The following is a 26,450-nucleotide window of genomic DNA, read 5'->3' on the forward strand; positions in this document are numbered from 1 at the left end:
TTTGATTGTTCCAGGGTCTCCCTAGAAGATCTGTACAATGGTAAAACATCCAAATTGCAGCTTAGTAAGAATGTCATCTGTACAACTTGTGGTGGGTAAGTACTAAAAAAACCGATCTGTGAATTTAATTTGTGTTAATGGTTTTATATTATCATGCTGTTTATGTTATAGGAAAGGAGGAAGAGCAGGTACAACGCATACGTGCCGAACATGTGCTGGTTGTGGTTTTAAAGTTACCTACAGACAATTGGGACCTGGAATGACGCAGCAACTGCAGTCAAGATGTCCAACATGTAGTGGTGAAGGTAAGCACTCCAGCCTTGTAACTGCCATTAATTGAAGCAGAAAGAAATTTACAGCTAATGCATTTAAGGTATTGCCTTTAAAGTATTGAACTCATCAGGAAAAAGTCTTCTGAAAATGGTTAGAAAGAAATTTTCAATAAGAAATTCTCTTTGTTACTTAGTGTAAAAGTTCTGGAAGTGGTTAACTATTCTAAACTGAATGGTGTATTTTATATTGATGGAGTATCTTCAAAGATTTCTGTATTGTATGACAATATCCGGAAAGCCTTAGACTGGCCAATTAGTTTGTTATTGTGGTAAGACATATTCTTTGTTGCCAGTGCTCAACAGTATACTTCGTCTGCTTACTTCATAATTGAGAACTCGAGAGTTTGACACCCACCAGCTCTTTACAGGAATGGAAATTTGGACAAAATTGTAAGAAGGCTCAAAGTTCGATATTTCACACATCTGCATACATGTGATGGGCAGTATCCATAGAAGCACCACAAATTTTCTGCTATTTTCCTTTTAATCTGGTATATCAGCCTGTAAAATAAAGTGTGATTTTTAATTATGACAATACACGAATGTTTGTAATCAGTTGCATTTTACAGGCGAGGTCATACACGAGAAGGATCGCTGTGTAGCGTGCAGGGGTAAAAAAGTTGTGAATGAAACAAAAATACTAGAAGTCCATGTTGATAAGGGAATGAAGGAAAGTCAGAAAATATACTTTCGTGGAGAAGGGGACCAACAGGTTTGTTACATAATGATTAGTAGCTTTTCTTATTTGTTAATGATATGACAATAATTGTTTTTAAATTTCTAGCCTGATGTTGAACCAGGGGATGTAATTATAGTTCTTCAACAAAAACCACACGATAAATTCCAACGAACTAGTGATGATCTAGTTATGACCCATGCACTTTCTCTTACTGAAGCTCTCTGTGGCTTTGAGATGACACTTAAACATCTTGATGGGCGTGATCTTGTCATAAAACATCCTCCAGGACAGGTTATTAAACCAGGTTAGTAATGTTCCATAACTTTTGCGCTGAGTATAGAAACAAATAAAAGCTGAATCAGTTATTAAATTATTTGGAAGTATTAGGTTCTTGGACTTACTGTAATTCTGTATTAATATTTGACATAGTTGTTTGTATCAATAAAGTGAAAATGATTGTATTTCATTGACACCAAAAATTGTTTGCTGTGAACTTGACTGTAAATCATTGATACAGTTCTGGAAAACGTTATAAGTTTTGAGATAAAACTATCAATATCATTTAAAGTATTGGAAGAAATCTTGGCACTTCAGTCTGGAACCGAGCGACCGCTATGGTCGCAGGTTCGAATTCTGCCTCGGGCATGGATGTGTGTGATGTCCTTACATTAGTTAGGTTTAAGTAGTTCTAAGTTCTAGTGGACTGATGACCTCAGCAGTTAAGTCCCATAGTGCTCAGAGCCATTTGAAGAAATCTTGATGGAAGAGAAAAATGAAATGCCAAGATAAAAAAGATTAAAAAATTTGGGATGATGGGAGCAGCAAACACTATATAGCTTTTGGAACTAAATCAAATGTTCATAATCTTTGTGTTGCTTTGTAATAAAATTTTCAGGTGGACCACACACATCTAAAAGTTTCCTCCTCCACTGTATTCTGTCCATTGCTGCTATCCACCATCCGTTCACATCTATTGACACTTAATTTAAATCTTCATGGAGTCCATCCCTCCAACTCTTCTTGGGTCTCCCTGGCAGTCTCTTTCCTGTAGGTGTGAAATCCAGGAGCTTCCGAGGCCATCTGTGATCCTCCATCCGGGCCACATGGCCGGCCCACTGCATTCGTTTGGCTTTGGCAGTTCCCGCTATGTTGGGCTGCTGGTATAGTTCAAGCTCTTGGTTGTATCTGATCCTCCATTCCCCTGTATCTGCATCCAGAACCAGACCGAAGATCTGCCGAAGCACTTTTCTCTCAAAAACAAGGAGCTTATGAAGTCCTATTTCCAGATACTCCATGTCTCACAGCCATATAGAACAAGCTGGATCAGGGTTTTGCACAGTCGAATCTTGAAATGCCTGGAGAGATATCTGGACCGGAGCGGTTGTGCTAGGCTGTGGTAAGATCGGTTTCCTGCCTGTGTTCTGGCATTGATCTCTGCTTCACATGACGAGTTCTCAGTGAAAAGTGTCGCTAGGTATTTGTATTCTTGCACTCTTGTATGACTGGTCCCCAACCTGCAGTGATTGTAGATGATCAGCATTCTGACAATGACCACGTGTCATAATGAGGTACTCTGCCTTGGCTTTATGTTTAGCCCAAATTTGCTGGCAGCTTCCTTTAGTGCATTGGTCATTTGCTCCAACACCTCTTCAGACCTAGAGAGTAAACAGATGTCGTCTGCATAGGCTAAGTATGCCAGTCTCTTTCCTTCGATTTCAATCCCTTTGTTCTCTTGAAAGATCTCACGTACGATCTTCTTGAGGGCAAAGTTGAACAGGATAGGGAACAACCCATCTCCTTGCCTGAGTCCTGTCACAATTTCAAACTCCTCAGTTATGTGATTTCCCATCTTCATCTTTGCACGTGTTTCGTTCAGACAGATCTTTATCAGATTGACGAGTTTCTCTGATTTGCCAGATCTTAAACAGTTGAGCAGGCTTTTGCAATGTATGCAATCATAGGCCTTCTTAAAATCAACGAATAAAATATGCAATCTTTACCATACTCACCCAGGTTCTCGGTGAGCTGCCGGAGACTGAAGATGTGATCCACTGTTGACCGTCCTGGCCGGACACCTCCCTGGTACTCCCCAATCACCGATTCTGCCACTGGCTGAATTCTATGTATGAGGCAATTGGACAGGATCTTATAGCAGACGTTAAGCAGGGCGATTCCTCGATAGTTGTCACATTTCAGTTTGTCGCCCTTCTTATGTATCGGACAAATCAGAGCTTTTTTCATTCTCCTGGTAGTTCTTCTTTGGTCCATATTGCCTGTATCAGTCGGTGTATTTTTTCTGCAAGTTTCTCTCCTGCCAGGATCATTTGTCTGTATTCCATCTTCACACGGACTCTTATTCTGTTTAAGGTGTCCGATTCTGGTTTTTCTCATCCAGGGTAGGTAGGGGATAGTCTGCATTGGCTGTAATTGGGTACTGGAAATTAAACTGCAGTTTGGATTCATCACAATTTAGCAGCTGTCAAAAGTACTCTTTCCATCCCTCAGCTATGTCCCTATCGTTAGTCAGGATCTTATCATGGGAATCTTTGACAAATTTTACATACACAATAATTAAAATACCCAAATCTTCACTAATTGAACAGTTTTGGAACACATACACTGGGTTATCACAAGAAAACCCATTACAGTTGTAGCACAAAAATCTCTTCTTTCATCTTGTTATTCATCTGGCTATAGTAGGTTGGCATGAGAAGATCCCGGACAGCTAACAGTGCTGTTTTCAGCTTTCAGCAGTGAAGAAAGGCAGTTGCAGCCAGAAACACTAGCCACCTACAGGGCTGTGACAACACTGAATCGTTGCTGTAGACTGTTTACAAAATAACGTGATTGGTTGATGTAGCTGTGTTGCCATGCTCAGCCCAGGGGATTTTCCTTATTACACTGACTTGTTTTGAAGTAAACGGTTAAGTGTGTGCTGTGTCTTTAATTAAATTGCCGGTCAAATGGGGCCCCCTTCACCGCACTATGCCCCCCCCCCCCCCCCCCCGTGTGTGTGTGTGTGTGTGTGTGTGTGTGTGTGTGTGTGTGTGTGTGTGTGTGTGTGGGGAGGGGGGGGTGTGCGTGCCTGAAGGTTGTACATACATACACAAGTGCTTTGTTGGCCAGTGTCATTCTAGCAGTGAACAGGCATCATGAGTGTAACAGTGAAGTTTTGCGAACACAATAATGGCAAGAGTGAGTTATTCAGTTCCACAACGAGCATGTATCTAAGATTCGTATATGTGTACAGTGTCTGCTTGTAATGTTTGGAGATTGTTGAAATGGAAGTTTCGAGGTGTTATAGTTCAGTCGTGATGCAGTCACAAATTAGTGAATAAAGTTTGTGAAAAGGGAAGTGCTTAAGAACTGTAAATGGAAATGTACAGTGCTCACAGAAGCTTGTCTTGAAGGCATTGTATATCACCTGGAAAATTCCCCTAAAGTATTGTAGATGTCTTTCACAGCAAACACACGTCGTGCACCTCTGTAGGAAGAGGTGCTAAGCTGCTAGGGTTAAGGCCTTATAAAGTATCAATAGTACAATAACTTCAACCTGGTGGTCCTGCACACAGTTAAGTTTTTCGAATGGGTTTTAAAACAAGTGCATGATTGTGAAATGGATCCTTAGCTCATTCTGTCTTCAGGTGAGGTGTGTTCCATTTACCCGGGTATGTTTGTTCTCAAAACTACTGGCATTGGAGTGCAGATAGACCTGTGGTGCTTTGCGAGGAACCCTGTCATGATCAGAAAAATGGGTGTAGTGTGCAGTTAGTGGTGACAGAATAATAGGCCCATTTTTTTACTGACAGTTACACGTGAAAGATATGTGTAATACATTTTGCAACTGTTTTTTAATGGCTGAGAGAGAATGACGCTTCATGTGTTTTCAACAGGATTATGCAAGGGCTCATACTGCCAATGTTCCTTGGCACTTAATTCTTGATGTATTCCTTGAGAGTGATTAGTAACAATATCTGGCCCACTAGAAGTCCGGATTTACCTCCATGCAATCTTTATTTGTGGGGTGCACTGAAGGACAAAGTGTACACAAATCCTCACCCTATAGAGGAACTCAAGGATAATATCCATGAATCAGTTAATTCAGTATCTTGGAGAGAATTTCATAGTGTGATTAATAATACCTTCAGTAGATGTAAGAAATGCTTGGAAAAAATAGCAGGCAGTTCCAGCATCTCCTTTGCATGACATGACATGGACGAGTACAAAATTTGTTTGCTTATATTGTAAATGTAGTCGTCCTACCTCAGCAGTAGACAGGTGACACGGCCTCCGATCGCTGGCAACGGAGTGCTTGCTGCGTGGTATCTACTGCACTGCATAGGCAGTCATCAGATAAATAGAACACCCAGTATATGCATTGTGTGTTTGTAAGTTGTGCACAACTATTGTACTGAGTGATACTTCTTAAGGGCTTATATAGTAAGGCATAATTATTTTAGAAGTGAATCCATCAGATGTATGAATGATCTGCTACCATATCTATAAAGCTTCAGGATTCACTGGAAGTGATGATGTACCCCTGTAACTTAAATTTCCAATGTATCAAAACCTTTGAGTTCGTTAATACATGTATCGCTTTACAGTGTTCCAATACTTCTGTCTAGTCTACTTTACTTTATTCTTGTAGCTTTGTATTAGTTACTTCAATGTTTTGATTATTGATATTACTTGCTCCAGATTTTTTGTTGTATTGCAGTGATTTGAGAAAAACAGCAAATTTAGAATCTATACTGCTGAATATTTTGTTCTAAATTTTCTTCCCGGTAATGTTTCAATAGTGCTCTTATGTTTTACAAAACATGTTTTGTTTTACATGCTTAAGCATTTCTCTGATGTGGGTTATTTTTTAATGGAATACAGAGTGAGGTAGCATAGTGGTTAGCACATTGGACTTGCATTTGGGAGAACAATGCTTCCAAACTGTCTGGCATCCAGATGAGGGTTTCTCCTTAAATCGCTTGAGGCAAATGCCGGAATGGTTCCATTGAAATGGCAAAGTCAATTTCCTTCTGTCCTTTCGAATCCAAGCTTGTGCTCTCTCTAATGATCTTGTTGTCAATGGGACATTAAACACTAATCTCCTCCCTTTTTTATGGAATATTAGTTTTCTTATTCTCATTTTAAATACTCTCCTGATGTAATGGGACAGTATGGATTTGTATAAGGACATGTACATAACCATCTGTGACAACTGTAATCTGGAAGTAAAATTAGACTAATAGCTATTGTGTGCAACATTGCTTGTTGTTTTTTCTTCTCCTGTTCCTTTGTGCATTGTGTGTCTGTATAGTTACAAATGACAGTTTACCATTGATGCTTTATCTACACTAAAATCCACTACCCTTCTAAACAACTAAAATATTTTTTGAGGTTGGTTATGTATTCCATTTAACAGTAAGTCCTTGGTGTGGTAATTTTAAATAAGGAGTTAGTGTAAGGTATTTGGATTCCGAATGTTCATAATTGCTTTGCAACTATTTAAAATCGCAAATCAGGTTTTTACAGTTTATATAATCATAGCTCCTTTGATTATTAAAACAGTGTGTGAAAACATAGAGCACGTGTTACCAATAAGAGCAGACAATGTCAAAGTACTTAGGGCAAATGCAGTTTTGGCTGTTAAGTAGTTTAACAATTGTAAAAATAATCTTTTTTGTTCTGAAAATATTGTGATAGTTTTAAGATTACACAATACTTTCACAAAGCAAAGATTAAATGTGGCACTGTTACCTGACAGTCTGGTGTGTTATTGAGGCTCACTGCAGGGATACTGTAGTCATTGTTGTCTTCCTTTCAGAGACTAGATTAGTTTGATGCACCTTTCCATTCTTGTTTATCATGTGCAACTGTGTTCATATTTGCAGAAAGCTACTGCAGCCTGTCACATGGCGAGGTAAACTTTGTACTCAGCAGTAGTTGGAAGGAATCAGGTCATGTTGCTAGGCGCAGTCACACTCCAGCCAGTGTAGTTTGTGTTGTTACCTGACACTTAAACTTGCTTTAACAAAATTAAACTTATATTGATCAGAATGAGAAAACAGTGACACTGCAGGTGGGAAATTTGTGGAATGAGAAAGCAAAATGGTGTGCAAATTATGGCAGGAGGGAGACACTGCACTATTAATGGAATTGAAATGCGTGTCCCAAAGAAAAGATAAAGCAGCAAAGTTCTCACAGTAAATGACATTGACAGTATGAATAAATTTTATTACACAGCAGTTTCTGCATTGCTTTACAAGAAAATAACAAATTTGCATGTGCTTCACAGCTTATGGTGTACAGAATTGGACTTCAGATTTAGCAAAGAAACTGACAAGAGGGTGGTTGTGTTTGGATAATTAGGGTACAGGCTGAATAGTGATGTGGTTTGAGTTGCCAGCTATCTTGCACTAAAACCATTTGTCCTGGTTGCCATTCATAGGAGAGATGTTGAAATTATGGATCTCAGTGTCATTCATTAAAACAGAATTGTACAAGATAGTGCATAATCAATGAGTCTGGTGGTAAAGGAAGTGGCTGGGCCAAATCAATTTTTTTCCTTTATTCTTGCCTTTTGCATTTGACAAGAGCTGAGAACTACATTCATTACATTGGATATGAATTGAATGCAGCAGGCACATACAATAATTTTGTTGTATGATTAATAATTTTTGAGTGCTAAACATCAAGAAAACATTGGAAACATAAATTGTTATCGCACCACACACGTTATGTAAAGAGGCCCTTGGGCATTAGTTTTTCATAAGTTAATTCTACAGCCATGAACAAGAGTCTTAGTCCCCCCCTTATTTTGGGTCATATACACAAAACACCTACAGTGTGGCAGCCTGTTCTTCTCCACACTCTTCTTTCACAATTCTCAAGAAGAGTGCTGTTTCAGTGGTACTATTTTAGTGATTTTTGTCTGGTTACTGAAGGTGATGTCTCCTGCATAAAGACCCACCAACCTGAACAGCTATAGTGTGACAGAGCTGACACCTTCAGCTACATCACCTTCCTGTCCTTTCTCCAATCCCCATTCCATACTCTTGTCAACGCATTGTGGATTATTGTTTCGTGTGTTATACTTTTTGCAAAACGTTACTTATATGTGATGTTTCACAGATATAATTAATTTTTAGATTCTGTAATTTTGTCTTTAATGCTTACACATTTTATGTAACTACAGGAAACAAATTTACATTAGAATAGCTTGCTAGCAACAATTAAAAACAAATTGTTAGCCAGTGTGTGACTGGGACTGTGTGTTGCGCGTGCCTGTCCATCCTATCCTGAGGCCTTGCTCCTCAGTTCAAATTCGTGTAATAGCAGTGATGTGATCCTTTTACAGTAACAAAGCATGACAAAAAGTGCCGCAGCACTCTGTTACGTGAGAGTAGCAAAAGTTTAAAAGGTTCAAAATGTTTTCCAAGGTCAGAAGTATTAAACAAGCCAGAATGAGGTCCATGAGAAACTGGCAGTTTCGATAGGCTCCACAGAGGCTTTGTACAATGATGGTAATGGAAGGCAACTGTAGTATGATCATCTCAAGTTCAAGTGAATGGCAGCACCTTGAAATTATATAATTGTACTGAACACACAACTTTGTGCCTCTAATGTATCCTCCTTACATTCTTGATTTCATTTCTAAGTCAGCGCATGATTATAGGAGTTAGCACGACATTTTGCTGCTCCCCCATTGGAAGTCTCTTAAAACACTTGAGTTTCATATCTAGAGCTCAAATTTTGTACAGTTCTATTCAGTAGGGAAAATGTTTGCAAGATTTCTTTCAAATTAGGACCACTGTTCCACTATTTAGTGAACCACATTCAACCCTTGGACTCCATCAGCAATTTTTATCTTCAAACTTCTGCTGTGGTTTCGGGGGTATTTCAACAGAGTGTGGCTGTTCTGAGACGGAATAGCTAATGAGTGAAAGTTTGTCTATTATTAGAGACCATAAAGGTTGCAATGTACAAACTGATATGTATTTTCTACTAACACACAAATTCTGAGTCAGTTGCTACCTTCGCCTTACATGTCTAATTACGGTTATATCTTTTATTGGTTGCTGATTTTATGTACTTAGTCACATGCAATGATGATGGTTAACATTCACAACAATCCTCACCACAATCCACGGTTGTCGCTTGCCAACGCGGTTGACACGAAATGCCTAATTCGGCACTTGTCACTTTTGGTTTCATATCACCTGTGAATCGGTATTGATGAGGGTGAACCCCACGACAATCAGGGGGACGTGCTCATTTGTTGTCATCTGGTGAATTTACCATTTACTACTCACTCGACCACCATTATTGCCTGTCTCTCCAGTGCTACAGCTCACTCGGCACTAGTCTCTCTGCCTCCAGCAGCGCTCGACAATACACTCCTGTCTGCTATTGACCTGGGTGTTGGACAACAGTCTGTTGCTCCGCTTAAAATTCGATAGTTTTGTGAAACACAGGTGGAAATATCATTGACTTGTATCATCTTAAATACTCTTGTATTTGAACAGGCTTGCAAAAAGTTCTCAAACATTTACGTATACTATATACAAATATTAATGATGCTTTTTAAGTAAAGGTAACATTCCAAGAAATGGAAATGTTGTCCTTCAAAAACTTTGATTCTGAACCCAGCTCAGTATTTTATTTGATTGGCAAACAGTAATGATTTACTACATAGATGGCAAATGAGAAATTAGAGTGCTGTTCAAAAGTTAAAATACTGGGTAATAACATTAGCAGCTTTTAATCAACTTTAGAACAGGGTGCCATTCGGGTGAAGTAATAGGCAAAATTAATGGAGACTGAATGTCTATCAATTGAAATGAATAATACTAAATGGACTGATTGGGTTCAAATTAATGATATGGATATAATAGAGGGAAACATTCCACGTGGGAAAAATATATCTAAAAACAAAGATGATGTGACTTACCAAACGAAAGTGCTGGCAGGTCGATAGACACACACACAAACATACACACAAAATTCAAGCTTTCGCAACCAACGGTTGCTTCATCAGGAAAGAGGGAAGGAGAGGGAAAGACAAAAGGATGTGGGTTTTAAGGGAGAGGGTAAGGAGTCATTCCAATCCTGGGAGTGGAAAGGCCTACCTTAGGGGGGGAAAAAGGACAGGTATACACTCGTGTACGCTCACACACACACACACACACACACACACACACACACACACACACACACAAAATCCAACCGCACATACACAGACACAAGCAGACAATGTCTGCTTGTGTCTGTGTATGTGCGGTTGGATATGAGTGCGAGTGTATACCTGTCCTTTTTTCTCCCCTAAGGTAAGTCTTTCCGTTCCCGGGATTGGAATGACTCGTTACCCTCTCCCTTAAAACACACATCCTTTCGTCTTTCCCTCTCCTTCCAACCGTTAGTTGCGAAAACTTGAATTTTGTGTGTTTGTTTGTGTTTGTTTGTGTGTCTATCGACCTGCCAGCGCTTTCGTTTGGTAAGTCACATCATCTTTGTTTTTAGATATAAATGGACTGAATGTTAGACAATAAATTAAAGCGGCGAAACCCGTTGTGGAGATAGTACCAACATGTCGCTAGATGGTGAGAAGAGCGAAAGTTCGATAATTGGACTAAATTGTGACTGTGATCTTCTATTTATGTATTAGCTGGTGATGTTACATATGACCAGGCTAGAATATATTGCAGTCCATATTTTTCGGACACAGTTTTAATCAGCCAGGAAGTTGCAAAAAAATGTCATGTTCCCAACAGTGGGAGTCAGTCTGTACCATATACTTTTGCTTTTTAGGAGTGTCTACCATGTTTAAACTGCAGTTTGCCTGAATCCATTTGTATTGTAATTGAATTGACTTTAAAATTAGACAAAAATTCAACAGTAGTATTCATTTCTGCAGGAGACTGTAAAAGTCTAGATAGGGGCTGGTGGCACATGTGGTTCATGCTGCAGTGTTGCCAACACTCATCATGATGTATGGTGGAAATGTGTGTGTCAGATGCTAGTTCTAGGCAACTGATGAGTGGTGGGTAGACAATATGTTTGGAAATAAGATCATTGTAACATTCTCCAAAATCTGATACGTATTCGGACAGAAAAATCTGTTCTCAGATCCCACAGTAACCACAGCCTCAAAAATAGCCACGCATTTGTAATAGCTAGCTGAATATTTGTGACAGTGAAGATAGATTCCACAACTTTGCTATTATGATTATTAATACTTTGTCAATAAAACAATTTGTAATTTTGACTAGTCAGAATATTTTAAAAGTATTTTTTCTCTGGAAGGCTTTTGGAAAAAGGGGTGCCTTAAGATTGTTACCATACTCGGGTAAATACGTTATCTGTGCAGGTTTTCATTAATTTCTGCCAGTGCAGAAGCTTTTTATTTATCTTGGTGCATTGTAGTATTCTGACTTGCTGTTAGAAAATTACTTTTTTAATATTCCACGATTAAGTTGAGTGCTCATGGAGTTACGTTAATAGTGGTGAACTACTACTGTATTTCAGTATTGAGAAAATATTCTTGCATAGTATTAAACAGAAGCAGTTGGAATAGTGGGTTGTTCGTTTTATTGAAAATCTTGTAATTTAAAGTACAAAGCTTGACGAAATTTGAAGTTAGGTGCTTCGGAAATTTTTTTTTGTGAAACCTACTTTCCAAAATAATCCATGAACTTACTCCATTGATTTTTAAGTTCTTTATGGGCACTGCTTTACTTTATCTCTGATTTTAATGAAAGCATCATAATTGTTTCACAAAACAAGAAGTTCTAGGTTACAGTAGATGTTTTCTTAAATTCTTAATGTGATAGGATGTATTTGTTACTTCATGTTTGAAGCTTGAGAGTTTTGGGTGGCAGTTCTGTTAACAACTCACATAATGTTCTTTGTATTATAAGTGAAGCTAATACAGCAATGATTTTCTAAGTAATAGGGGAAATTTATGGAATACGTCAACTCACCTAGGCCTCCCAACTCGACTATCAGATTTCGTTGTAATTTTGTTTCAACATTCGCACATGTCCCTGATGACCATTGGTAAAGTTTAACATGTGTCAAAGCAATACGAGCCAAAATAGTCACTTATTTGACTACACGCACAAGCTTGCACAGAGAGTATGAATTTCCAGAGAGTTTGAGTCGTTATGTCTCGTGCAATATTCTATTGAAAGACTGCAAATTTGGCCACCTTCAACTGAATGCATTCTCTTAAGAATAATAACGGGATTTTGAGCTATATTCGGCCAGAAAATATTTGGCAAAATGCCTGTAAAATCAACACCCAAAAAATATTCAAACTTAGTTTTCTTTTATCTCAGGGCTAAAGGTATTAAGAATGTGAAACTCAACATGTAGTAACTTGAAAATGCAAGGTTCTGAAATATAAAGTTTCGTATGTGTACCAATTTCCAATGCTGAATAAGTGCAAAGTAAAGATAAGAAATGCAGATTTTCTACCTGATTTTGCAAAAAAACTGTTCTGTGAAACATATCAAACTGGGCTCATGGAAAAACACTATGCTCTTAACTGCAAGAAAGTAATTTGATTGTCCAATAAGGGCCAACAGTTCTGAGTAATTTGAATCAGTTGTGTGTGATAATAGTGGCACAAAAAGCATAAACTTCAAGATTTTTTATCTTGTAATCACATGCTGAACATGAGACTTAACACACAGTAGCTCTGTAGCACAAGGATGTGGAATACAAAATTTCATTCACCTACTCCCAAGAGTCTACAGATTTGATGATTTTCATGAAAAGTTGAAAATAGGGTATATTAAACATTTTTACAAATACCATTTTTTATTTAAGCTTCAAACCAGTCTCACTTGAATCAACCCCAGGGCATTGGATTTAGTTTCCAACATTTGCTAAAAATGCTTCATAAATTGAGGGAAAGTAACCAGAAAAAATTGCACTGCAAATAAAGCTTTTACTTTGGCATGGTAAATGTGAAACTCTGGACAAAACAACTTAGCAACCTAAGGTATTCCATATAAAAAATTGCTCGTGTACAGCTTTTAAAATTTCTACAAAATCAGTTCAAATTAAAAACCTGGTTTTTGTAAAAGTTACAAAAAGATAACATGTAAACTATTTTTTAGAGAACTTGTTTTCCATAACTGATCTACAACTAATCAGTTGGAAAGAGCATGTTTTCAGGCGTTCACAATATCACATTAGAATGTCCACTGTGCACTAACAATACATAAAAATGATGGTTAAATTTTAGGGACTGTACCATTGGAACAAGCTGCATTGCAGCAACCTGTTGTCCACATCTGTGTGTGTGGTTCTTATTTTTAAATTGGTGAGTAATATCTTGCCATATTGCATTGGTGCATGATGCCATTGGCACTACCAGTTCAAGAACATGAACTGGCAACCCCATTGCCATGTTGGTAACACAAGGTAGCTGTGCAATACCAGCCACAGTTCGGTTCTTCATCCTAGTTGCCTAGCCCTTATTTTGATTTCTTAATTTGGTATCCCAGTTGTCGTGGTGCTACCTGTCTGTGTGTTGAGCCATTTATTAAGTACTTTATCACAGATTGTCAAATCTGTAGGAGTATCTCAAAGAGGTTGCAAGGAAAAAGTAAAGTGAATTTTGGTTTTAAACTTCTCAGCATTGCAGTTTACATTTTTTGAGATTTTTACCTATTTTTTTGCAATCAAATTTCTGAAAATTGATACTGCCAGCCAGATGATACTGAAGAATCACGGTGGGACAAACGCAGTATAGTGAGGTGAGGTGTTACTTTTCAGTATACAAATAAAATGAACGACATGGTCAAAGAGTTTTTGAAATGTAGCTTGTTGCTATGGTACATTGCCTTAAATTTGCCCATTTTTGGGTGTTTGTGCACATTTCAAAACCATGATTTTCTGGATGCTTGAAAACATGCTCTCTCCAACTGTGATTAGTTTGAAATCTGCTATGGAAAACAATTTTCTAAAAGCAAATTGATAGGTTTTTTGCAATATTTATGAAAATGTTTTGAACTAATTTTGTAGAACTTTGGACAGTAATATGTGAATGGTTTGCATTGGGAAATCTAATGTTGCTAAGTTGTTGTTGTCTAAAGTTTCACATTTACCATGCCTTTAATCGAAGATATGTAAGAAGCCAAAGTAAAAACTGTTTTGGAAGTGTGATTTTTTCCTGCTTCTTCGCCACAATTTATGTAGCTTTGTTAGCACCAGTTGGAAAGTAAACCCATTGTCAAGGGTGGCTTAAGTGTTGTTTCAAATGACTGGTTTTGAAGCTTTTTTAAGAAAATGGTATCCATAAAAGAAGTCAAATATATCTTAGTTTTACTATTTACAAAAATCATGTTAATGACAAATTTGTATACTACTGGAAAATAGGGAGTTAATGAAATTTGGTATCCCACATCATTGTGCCACAACAATGGTGTATGAAGTTAAATGTTTAGTTTGCATTTACTCTGAGATACAAGAATCCCAACTTTGTTTCAAATTACCTAGCATTGTTAGCCCAAGCCAGATAATCAGATACTTTCTGTGGTTAAAACCATGGTCTTCCTAATGAACCCAGTTTGGAAAGTCTTATGGAACATAGGTTTCTTTGCAAAATCAGATGGAAAACATTTTTAATTTTTGTACAATATCTTAAACTTTTGCATTTAATTTATTCAGTATTTTAAGTAGTACATGAAACACTATACAGTATTTGGGAACCTTATGTTAGGTTACTACATGCCGAGGTTCATGTTTGTCATACCTTTAGTCCTTGATATACAAGAAGCCAAACTTTCAATTATAATTTTGCCAAAAAAATTCTTGATTGAATATGGCTCATAGATGGCCACTTTCATGTCTTTCAACAAAATATTACCAGAGGTTTAACAACTCAGTTACCAGAAATTCATGCCCAATTTGCTCAAAATCATGCATGGAGTGAAAACAGGTAACTGTATCTCAGCCAGTATTGCTTTGACAAATGTTAAACTTTACCAATGTTTGTCTGGAATGTGTGAATGTTCACAGTTTCATAAGGTCGAGCAGGAAAAGTGTTCAGAAATTAGGTGATTTGACATAGTGGCCCATAAGCTGTTTAAAGTGAATGCATTGATAAATGGTGTTCTGTGCTATTCTGTTCGTACCTTACCAGGCTTCTCATAAACACTCTTCAATAAATTCTCAGCATTGAAGAAGCAGTGAGGTAATTCATTAGTACTCTTCGTTTGTTCAAACATTTTTTGTTATTTAAATCATCTTCATTCCAGCATTTATATCAGAATGAATGACTAGAAAGTGGATACACACCAGAATTTGTTTCCAAAATATTCAACTATGTCTGGCAGCTACTCAAAAGGAAAATACTTTTGATCCTAAACATTTTGAAAAGTTGCAGGTGCCAGGCAACATATAAAATTAGCCACACGTGAAAAAAATGGCTGAGCATAGTATGCATGAACTTGATTCATTTAACTTGGTTGATATTCTGGGTAATTTAGTATTTGGAATATTTGGGAAACTAAAATAATCTGGTGAGTACTGAAGTAGTATTTGATACAGTACCACATACATAAAAATCTTGACAGATCTTTAAGTGAAAGACAAATTTAAGATTTTTGTGTGGGGAATTAAATTACAAAAGTAAAATTTTAATTTTCTGCATCTTTTGTGGTTATGAAAATAATTGTATTGTAAATAGTTTGTAACATATTTTATGGAATAAGATGTACCTTAATTTTTTAAAAATATTTTTATCATTTTTATTACAATTCTTAGTTTATAAAACTTAACTGACCTTAAAATAAAACCCATGGAAATCTTCCCATTTTGGCCATTTTGCATTTAGTCCTTTATTTGCACATTTTTTTAGCTCCTTTACAAGCCTGCCAATTGCAAATGATTTTTTTTTTCTTGGTGGAGGGCTGAAATGCCACTCAGCCTCTGTTTCCATGTTCTTCTGCATATGCTTTACTTTAAATTTACAGTCTACATTTTTTTTCATTTTGAAACTAGCTACTAACACGGTTACGAATAACACACACAACATTTAAGTTCACTGGCGCCATAGATTGCAAAGAAGCATCTTACCCTAGATAGTGTTAGACGTTCATGATAGGAGGGTGGGAGGGTGATAAGTATAACAAGCTAGTGAATCTCCACAGTTCATGTTCGTTGTATCAGTGCACTGTTGGTGCCAGTTAAATCCAATGTTTCCAGATAGGTTTCCCATGACAGCAAATATAAGGCCTTTTTAAGACTGGTGGGAATTTGAAATCAAACACTGGACGCTTTAATTTTGAATGTCACCTGAGTTTTGGAGGCAATTTTTGAAACAAGTCTTACAGTTCATAAAATTTGGTAATTTCATGTAGATGACTCAAATGTTGTAAACAAATAGTAGGTTGAAGATTTTAGTAGTAACAGAAGTAAATGATTAGAAAAAGAATCACCAAAGTCAGCAGGAAAAGTTTACAACAATATTTTACATATTAATGTCTTCAGAATATTGGCGACACTGTTCATGTTTATACACATTAGCTGTAATAAACATGATTTAATGTTCATAGTTAACTAAATTCTTAGTCAGTAATGAAGGATTCAATAAAATGTTCTCCAGCTCCCAGCAATGTCAAGTGGTTAAAATGACAAGAGCATTTGTCAAAGCACTCCTTGGCAAGGGGAATGATTGCTGATAATTCACTGGTATGGCCTTACGTATTCTAGCTGCCAACTGATGTCGCCTTTACCCATGGTATACCATGTGTGGGCATATTTCTTCCACATTTGTAGGTGCATTGAACACGGAGGCAACCTATGGCGTGGGTGCTGATGTTGTGGAAGTCTCAGAACATTTAATAAATTACTAGTGCCATGAGGTTTTGCATTATTGTATAATGTATTGTAGGTTAATTTATGAGAAAATTAAGTATGCCATATAACATCATTTAATTGAATTAATTTCTTGCAGGTGATGTAAAGGGTATTGAAAATGAAGGAATGCCACAGTACAGAAATCCCTTTGAAAGGGGAAACTTATACATTAAGTTTGATGTACTGTTCCCAAGCAATAACTTTGCAAATGAAGTAACATTGAAGGTAAGGACACTAGTGTTTCTAGCTTAATAAACTTAGTCTGTCTGCTCACTGTGTCTAAAATATGCAGTTATTCTTATCATAATTACTGTGGTTCCACAATTACTTGGACTTAGGTTACCAAGAAGAAAAACTCTTGTGAATTTGTCCTGGAACTCTCAACCACAAAATTAGTTTAAAATGAAAATATTTGTTAGTCATGTCAAGCATAAAAAGCTTAGATTTAATCAGTTCTTTAGTTGAGTGATAATGGAATGAGTCAGACTAGCAGGAGGCCACAATAACGTAGCCACGTTGAATGTCACACAGGTGCAAATTATAGCTGCCAGAATTTCATGGTTCAGTAGATTGTTTATAACTCAAGGGAAGGCTTCGTGGGTACCTCATTTTTTAGCTCTTTGTATTCTGGTCCCCAGAGTACATTTTTATTGTATTTTGTTTACAAGGTGGTAACTGTCAACTGAAGACAGTATGTTCAGAAACTAATAGATGATTACTTTTCTCAGGAACTGGAAAAATTGCTACCACCACGACCTACATTCCACATACCTCAAGGAGAGCACGTAGAAGAAGTTGATCTCAATGAGTATGATCCAAATGACCGCAGTTCGGGAGGATCAGGAAGACAAGAAGCCTATGCAAGTGATGACGATGAGTATGGTCCTGGTTCTGGAGGCATTCAATGTGCCCATCAATGAAGATCTCAAAAATGTCTATAGAATCAAATTGCCATTGCAGCAAAGTTGATTCTATTGTGACTTGATTGAAACTTTGTGTGCATGGTGTGATTGAGAAATGTTAATGTAAAATCTTATCAAATGAACTATGTACACACAGAATTTGGTGAACTGCCATCCATTAGGCAGTTTAATTAAATGTAACTCTTTTAAAAACTGCCTCTTTTGTTTAAAATACCAGTTTATTGTTCCACTTTGGGGTTTTTAGTCAATTTGAAATTCAGTTTTTACAATTTGTATGATTGGTCCATGGTATTGGATTATAGCAATTTTGGCATGTGGCAAATGCACATTCTCAAATTAGTAAGTGTAGAGTACATTAGAAAAAAAAATATTTGTGTAGGTAGTTCTATCTGCAAACACTGAAGAAATAGTGTATAGACTTAAGCAGCTGAAGGAAGTAATTTCTTAATAGAATAAATCAGATTACTGCAACTGCTGAAGTCTCTACATTAATTTTCAACATTGTCTGTTTTCTTATTTTATGAAATATGAGCATATCCCGACTTTAAGGGAAAATATAATCAGAATATTGAAATTTGCAGAAGTTTTGTAGGATGGCATTAAAGTTTTATGTGAGTAAAATTGATTCTTGGCTGTAATTTTGTTTCATTGATTCTATATTTGTCTCCATTCCTTGAAATATAAGCTCCTTCCATTAACGTTAGTTTACTTTTGCTTTAGAATAATTTGATGTCAATAAGATTGCATAATAATGATTATTGAGCCAACTTGAAATTAAGATTGTTTCAGTGTGCTTTGACAAGAGAATTGGATTATCTGTGCACTACTGAAAGCCACAAGTGGTACTTGGATTCAAATCCTAAAGCAAAAGAAGGTTAAATTAAGCAAATAAACTCTCATAGTTGTGGCAACAACACTAAACAATTTATGCGCTGGAAAATAAATGATCTGTAGTTGTTTAAATTTGGAAAAATGTGTAAGAACTGTGTGTTCATGCGATTGGCAGATTTTCACTTCACTTGTGACTGCCCATTATGGAAATGACTGTGCAACTGAACAAATTAAGAACAAAGTTGACTGCTTCAAAATGCAATCAATTTTAGTAAAGGGGTATAAACATGATGAAATTGAAGCTACTTAAACACTGACTTTGTTTTACAATTGCACAAAGTACTTTTCAGTGGAGTATTTTAATCGGTTACACATTACCCTAGGAAACTGTCCCCAAGATGTTTGTACTTCAGTATGTTACTGTGGGTGAGATGTGTACCCAACAAATCATACAGAAACTAATTGGTGGAAAGCAGTGAAGTTGGTGGGACAGTAGCAAGTCTGTTTTCTGGCAGAAAGTTTATGGCCAGTGTTTTCAGGCGTAGGTTAAAATAATACCTTGGAGTATTACCCAGTGCAGAATTCTAAACTAGCCGAATGAAAAAGTAAAACAGCATAGATTTCAAAGGGAAAATACAAGTTTCAAAAATTTTCGGTTTATGCATCAGATGTGGCACTCCTCTGGCCTGCTCCATATGATCAACAATGAGAGAAATTTATAGTTGGTATAAGTGGAGTCCAGTGAAGAGATCATGGTGTCAGAATAAGAGGTCTGTTCAAACAGTTTCATTACTTTGTCCACAGAATGTTCCTACATTTTGTTGTGCATGGTCTTCTTCAAAATACTCTCCTCCACAATTAACACACTGCTCACATTGCAGTTTCCACTTGGAAGCAGTCTTGATCTGCCTCTTGCTGGATCGCACGAAGTGCCATCTGCAAATTTTCTGTTCTCATCTATTGTTGCAAATCTTCATCCTTCTGCAGTGGAGTTGGTTCAGGTTTGTGGTGTTGTTCCATAATTGTTTGATCATTGCGTCTTGTCATACTGTGCACTACAAAAGTTCCACCTACCTCAGTACGGCGTCTGATCACCAGCCCATTTCTGTTTACGTAGATACATCCAGATGATGTTAAAATCAGTGTTGAAGAAAAACACTGCCAATACCTATGTCTGCAAAGTCTGTGTAAACTATGGTAGCAAGCTTTCTTGTAATATGTTACAACAAATTTCGGGTGAAGGGAGATTGCATCATCTCTTTAGAAAAATAGCAAAATTCTGCAACGATTTCTTTTATTTCTTTACATTCAAAATTAAACACTTGCCATCTGCCTGTATTTAATTAAAAGAATAATCACTGTCCTCTGCTCACAGTTCATACAACCCATTACACACGCAATACGGCCAGAAATGTACTAAAGTCTGACCTGAATTATTACGTGATCTATGAGTTTCACATTTGGTCCTTTTCAGTGGATTTCTAATAAAGAAATTGCTTGCCGAGTATTCCATAGACGAATATGAAACGTGCCACGCGTTATTTTACAAAGGCCGAAAGTTCACACATTGTTTTCTTTCCAACAAAACAATCCAGAAACTTCCAAACTACACAAAACTCCATAAATGAACTGCTATTACGGCCACACAATCTGGATGCAAGAAGTCAATTATTTCTTAATTTTACACATAATGAAGTCAGAAGTGTTAAACAAGACCTGCATGTGCAATAGCTGACTACCAACCCTCATTGTCTGCTTCTCTCCTAATATACCTACCTAGCAGTGTGCAGGAACTGCTCAACTCTGGTTGATCAAAATGATCAGAACTATGCTTAGAGATTATTCTCGCACCAAAACTGTCCTACACCAATCACTATTCAGATGCATTTGTCATTTCAATATGCAAATATTAATATGTTTAACAAAACCAAACGAATAGAAAACTAATCATGAAATAAATTTAGAAACTTATTACTCTGCAAACAGCTATTCTCGCTGCCTCCTTACAAAAGCAAGGACACTTAGACAAACATCAGCAATGTGGGGTAAAACACAACTTTCCCCATGACGGTTACATAATGGTGTGTATAATATATTGAAATTTTACACCCACACTCGCACCCTTTCTCATTCATTCCACAACAACAGAAGTTATTAATTTTTTCCATCAATCGATACAAAGGAGTTACATGTTAGCACCTGTTTCTGTCCTTCAAAGTACTCACCAGTGTTGTGTAGAACCCATTGCCAGCAATGTGGAAGGTGTAGTATACCATTAGCAGAGCCTGTTCTGTTGATGGTGCAAATGGAGCGGTCTACTGCCTGTCGAATCTCTGGAACGGTTCTGAAGCAAATGCCACAAGTGGTTCCTTCACCTTCGGAATCAAATCGGTCACAAGGACTTAAGTCCGGGGAGTATGCTGGATGTAAAGTACTTCCCAGTCCCATCAACTGAACAGAGAAGCCAAGTTTGCGCTGCCACTTCTTTTGCTAAGCTGGTCGCAAGTGATGCTACAAAAATGAACAGTAATACTGTGCATTGACGGTCTGCCGTGGAGGCACGCAATGCGTTAGGATGACACCATCAGTCGTACACAAGAATCGCCATAACTGTAGACCGCTCCAGTTTCACCATCAACAGAACAGGCTGTAACGGTATACTGTGCCTTCCACATCACTGGCAATGGCTTCTACACAATGCTGGTGACTACTTTGAAGGACAGTAACAGGTGCAAACATGTAACTCTTTGGTATTGGTTGTGAATAAGTAGTTGTCACTATTTAAGTTCCAACCCTTGTATAGAGTGCTGTGTACTTTGCAAGAAATGGGTGCAGAAGATCACAAATTATTTTTCAATAACAAAACTGGATTTTTTCCTGCTTCTCCATTAACTGGACATTTAGTTTTGTTGAAGTTTCCCATTGTTGAACAGTCTGGTTATGGGGCTCCAGTGTTATTAAATAATGCATACTCTGCAGACTTTTGTGTTACAGGGGGGAGGGACTGGTATGTTTCTTATAGGGTCAGTGGTTGTTGGCCATATTGCCAAGATTATTCACCATGTTTGTATCATAACTTTAATCTTACTTAAAGTAATATAGAAACTACTTTTTCTTGCTGCTCGTGCAGCCAGCCATCAAATTCTGAAATGGGCCGGTGTAAACAGAACCACAAAAATAAAGCACGCAATTTGTTTTCAGTCATGCCCAAATCTTGTTCATCAATAACTGTTTCTTCATAAGTGCAGAGTGATTTTCTCATGAGATGGAAATAAAGCTTATCTGATGTATAATAAATCACTAGATGTACTTCTACATAAAAACTGTTTCGACAAAATATTTTAAGGACCAGAAGGAAAGGAAAGTTATTGCAGTGGATGCTCATTGCTCATTTTCTTTACGTACTATTGTGTAAGTAAGTCTGCCAGCCAATGTGTCTTAGATCATTATTTGCAGAGTTGGGTCAAGCTAGCATGAGATTATAATACTGCGATAAACATCATTTCGGAATCACTAAGTATTTGAATCTCTGTAGTAGTTACATGTTAGAAATTGTAAGTTGATGCATGCTGTGTTTAATGGAATAAACCTAACCTTGTTAACCCCTTAATGAGTGACATCTGCATGGTGTACTCTCGTGTTGTTCAAAATCACGCACGCAAGCAAACTCTTCTGTACATGGAAATGTCAGCGAGCAGAAGTGTGATATGTGACAAAATTCATATCACAAAGTTCTCTTTTCAATCTTAACTTTGGACTGGAACTGGCTAAGTTAGAATGTTTTAAGTTGAGTGTTATAATGTACATTATTATTTTTCAGGTGAAATATAGTATTTTTATGTAACAGTGACGAGTACATGTTTCTCCAATCTGAGAATGAATATTCATTTATGCTATGTAATAAAAGGTGCTTTACTGTATTAATGTGATAAGTGCTTGAGTCTTCTGCATTATTATTTGTGAGATATGTAATTATACTATTATATGACCTATTGTAGCTGTGAATTTATTATTTCATTTGAGTATCGATGAACAGTCTAGAAATGAGACCGGAATTGATCATTTTAGTAATGTTTATATATATTACTTTTCGCTGTAAACACTTCACAAAATAAAAAGTAAAAGGAAAGAAGGAATTGACTTTGATTGGCTGGATTACATTTTATAACCTGATGTTGATAATACTGAAGAACTTCATATTTTTGTTTCGCTTATGGCGAGTGCACGGTTTCATTGGAGAGGGCACGCCCTTGTTGGTCCATTATGCGACAGGCGCTATACTTAGTCTTAAATAGCCTATTTGTTCAGCACAGTCTACAGAAAAAGGGAATCTGATGTATGTGTATTAAAAACTCAAGTATGGTAGTTTTATGAAGAAACCATTTGGAAAGGAAAAAAGGCAACTTGTTACAACCAATTCTGTTTTCATTTCACCTTTCCAACAAATGTAAGAAAGGTAAGATGAAATTTTCAAGACACATTCTTTCCATACATACAAACAAAATTATAAGTATACAAATGCTTTGTTTTCATGATGCCAACAGACTCTGACACAGAAACCAAGATGGCATTCTAAATACACTTCTAGCTATTAAAATTCCAGCAACATGAAGGTGGCATGCAACAAGCATCATATTGGCATGGAGTGTACTAAATTCTTCGCTACATAATTTTTTTAAGATTGTGCATATCAGAAATTAATTTAGATACTAAACTGAAATTCATACTATCATCAACTATTATCATTACAAACAGTTATATGAAGATTCATCGGAATTAAACAATGAAAAATCCATGATGGAATAACGACAGTACTGAAAAAAACGCACGGACGCAATATTGTGTCTGGCTGCAAAGCCAGGCTGAGCAGATGTACATGGTGGGAGAAGCAGTCAGGGTAAGATGGCAGCTAGGGTGGGGAGGGGGAGGGGTCTATTACATACAGAGATATGAGGGCAAGAGTGTAGGAGGAGGAGTTGTGCAGGGATGGATGAAGAAATTGTGTAGGTTCTGTGGGCAGCAGACTACCACTGTTGTCCCTGTACGCTCCGAAAAGCAGCACCTTTCTGTCCTCCACCCATACCCGCTGTCCCTCCCCACCTCAGCCTGCTTACTCCCATCACCCATACTGTCTGTCATCAGTCATCGTGCGCAGCTACTCATATTGTGATGTAAGCAGCCAGAGGCAGCAGTGTGTGTGTGTGTGTGTGTGTGTGTGTGTGTGTGTGTGTGTGTGTGTGTGTGTGTGTGTGTGTGGTTTTCTATTTTGCTACATCTCAGTTTTCTCATTTAGAAAATGTGTTTGAATATATGTCGTTTATGAGAAGATTGTGGTGTGCCTCATGTCAGAATTTGACTGCATCAGAATTGTGCCCTTTTGAGACAACAGTTTATCATTCCCCGATATTGTCACACACATTGATCAGCATGCCATGACTGTTATGCGAATATGGAATCAATGGATCAGGAGCACCATACTCGATGCTATGCAGGTTCTCAACAGCTTCACGTGACTAGTTCCCAAGAGAAGAGATGTATTGTTTACTTGCCTGTACAGCTACATTTTCATAACTGATTCAGAAAATGGGTTTGTTTGTAGCAAAAGAAGCATCCACACAGACAGTGTGACAGGAGCTCCTCAGACTGTTAGATGGACAATTTTTGCCGCTTCCAGAGAGGCACACTGACAGTGGTGTACCCAACAACACTGCACACAATAGTAGCACCATGTAGTCTTCCAAATCCTACATACAGTGTCATGCTGTGGCAGTGGCTCCAAGGAGAGTCAACACTGCTATTTTGCATTTGTCATAGTTGTGTGAGTGTGGGACCTTATGTCAATTTATGGGGTGCTACTGGTTAAACAACACTATCGCCTATGGTTTGCTCCTATAATTTGAATAGCAGCCATTACATTTCTCATATGATAAGGCCAGTGACTGAACCCTATCTTCTAGTTCCCTGTGATGTTACCTTTCACCAAGATAATGAGAGACTGCATGCTGCCCTCACCTGCCTCAATACAGTGTGTGCTCAGCTGTTGCCGGAGCCAGCAAATTCTCTAGATGAAAACATCTGCCTATGGTTTACCAACAACTTGCTTGGCACATCTCATCAGCCACTACAATTGGTGAACTCTGGCATAAAGCTGAAAGCGCATGGAATGATGTGCCCATATAATCCAAACTCTGTTCAAATTGATGCCCAGCCCATTGAAAGCCATTGTTGCTGCCAGAGGTGGCAGATTTGTGTAACACATTTCATACCCTGTGACTCCCCAAAACACCAACAAATGTAATCATGTGTTCTTCGTGTTAAATTGTATACAGTAAGTAAAATTTTATTATTTACTGTCTTTGCTGGTACGTACAGGTCCAGTGTGTTTCCTGTGATTAATATGCAGGGTGTGGCATGGGAACTTCCTTATTTTAAAAAAATCGTGGAGTATTAGACACATCAATTCACAGGTCCAGTGTGTTTCCTGTGATTAATATGCAGGGTGTGGCATGGGAACTTCCTTATTTTAAAAAAATCATGGAGTATTAGAGACATCAATTCAAGTATGTTTTCTTTACAAAGGGTAACATCTAAAGTTTTGTTCCATTAAGTTTCGAAAATGATATCTTGAAGGTGGCCTCCATTCTGCTCAACGCATTTGGAGAGTCGAAATCGGAAGTTTTGGTCCACTTTTTCCAACATATCTCTATCGATGTTGGCAACAGCAACACAAATATTGTTCCGTAACTCAGCCAGGGTCTGTGGACGATTGATATACACCAAGGATTTGAGATAGCCCCATAAGAAAAAGTTGCATGGTGCTAAATCTGGCAAGCGTGCTGGCCACTGGAGATCACCCCTCAAAGAGATGAGATGATAGGGGAAGTGTTCGTGCAGTGTGGTCATCGATGTTCATGCCGTGTGAGCTGTGGCGCCATGTTGTTGGAACCAGACATCACCCACATCCATTTCTTCAAGTTCTGGAAGAAAAAGCTGTTCAATCATCTGAACATAACACTCAGAAGTGACCGTCACTGCCTTATCGTTCTCTTTGAAAAACCATGGGCCAATAATTGCCAACTTTAGATAGTGTACACCAAACAGTCACACATTCTGTGTGCAGGGGCTGGTCATGAAGTTCTCAGAGGCTCGTGTCACTCCAAAACTGCATATTTTGTTTATTCATGCAGCCAGGCAAATGAAAATGTGCCTCGTCACTGAAGAACACTAAGGCTCATCGATCAAGGCTTCACACGCATTTTTTTGTGAAAGAAAATCATGTGGATGAAGTGTGTGCACCACTGGCACTTCATACAGATGAAATTTCAACTCTTCATGAAGAATTCGTTTCACTATGCATTCAGAAATTGCACAGGCAGCTACGTGTTTGTGTGCAGATCACTTGGGGTGAATTCAAAATTGACATCCTTACCCTCTCAATGTTTTCAGGCATTCTGGTGGTTCTTGAAGGTCCTGGTTTCTTTTTCTGCACACTTCCAGTATCCATAAAGGTGTTTACTCACATAACCATTGATTTCCCATCAGGAACACAACCTGCAGGCACAATGTTGAACTGTTTCCTGGATGCCCGCTGAGTTCTGATGACCGAACATCCACTCGAAAAGTAGGCTGCAATGGCAAACGCGTGCTCCTCTCTTGCCCACTGCACGATTGCTACTAAACTGACCTTTTTTTTTTTTTTTTTTTTTTTAAAAAAAAAAAAAAGTTTCGCACTTTTGATTGCACTGAAACCCATGCAGCAATGAGTAACAGCTGCTGGGTGCCATGCATTTCAAATAACGAAGTTCCTGCGCTGCATCTTGT

General features: G+C 37.7%; 1 protein-coding gene across 1 annotated transcript in view; it reads left to right on the forward strand.

The window, feature by feature from the left end:
- Positions 1-18,436, forward strand: part of LOC126457231 (dnaJ homolog subfamily A member 2-like) — a 34,385-nt gene extending 15,949 nt beyond the window's left edge. Inside the window, exons 3-8 of the mRNA XM_050093359.1 lie at positions 15-95; positions 172-305; positions 902-1,044; positions 1,117-1,315; positions 16,973-17,100; positions 17,604-18,436. Of these exons, the coding sequence (XP_049949316.1) occupies positions 15-95; positions 172-305; positions 902-1,044; positions 1,117-1,315; positions 16,973-17,100; positions 17,604-17,795 (877 nt within the window). The 3' untranslated portion in view covers positions 17,796-18,436. The remainder of the gene's footprint in view (positions 1-14; positions 96-171; positions 306-901; positions 1,045-1,116; positions 1,316-16,972; positions 17,101-17,603) is intronic.
- Positions 18,437-26,450: the final 8,014 nt, after the last annotated feature.

This window comes from Schistocerca serialis, chromosome 2 (genome assembly GCF_023864345.2).
Source record: "Schistocerca serialis cubense isolate TAMUIC-IGC-003099 chromosome 2, iqSchSeri2.2, whole genome shotgun sequence".
NCBI classification, from domain to species: Eukaryota; Metazoa; Arthropoda; class Insecta; order Orthoptera; family Acrididae; genus Schistocerca; species Schistocerca serialis.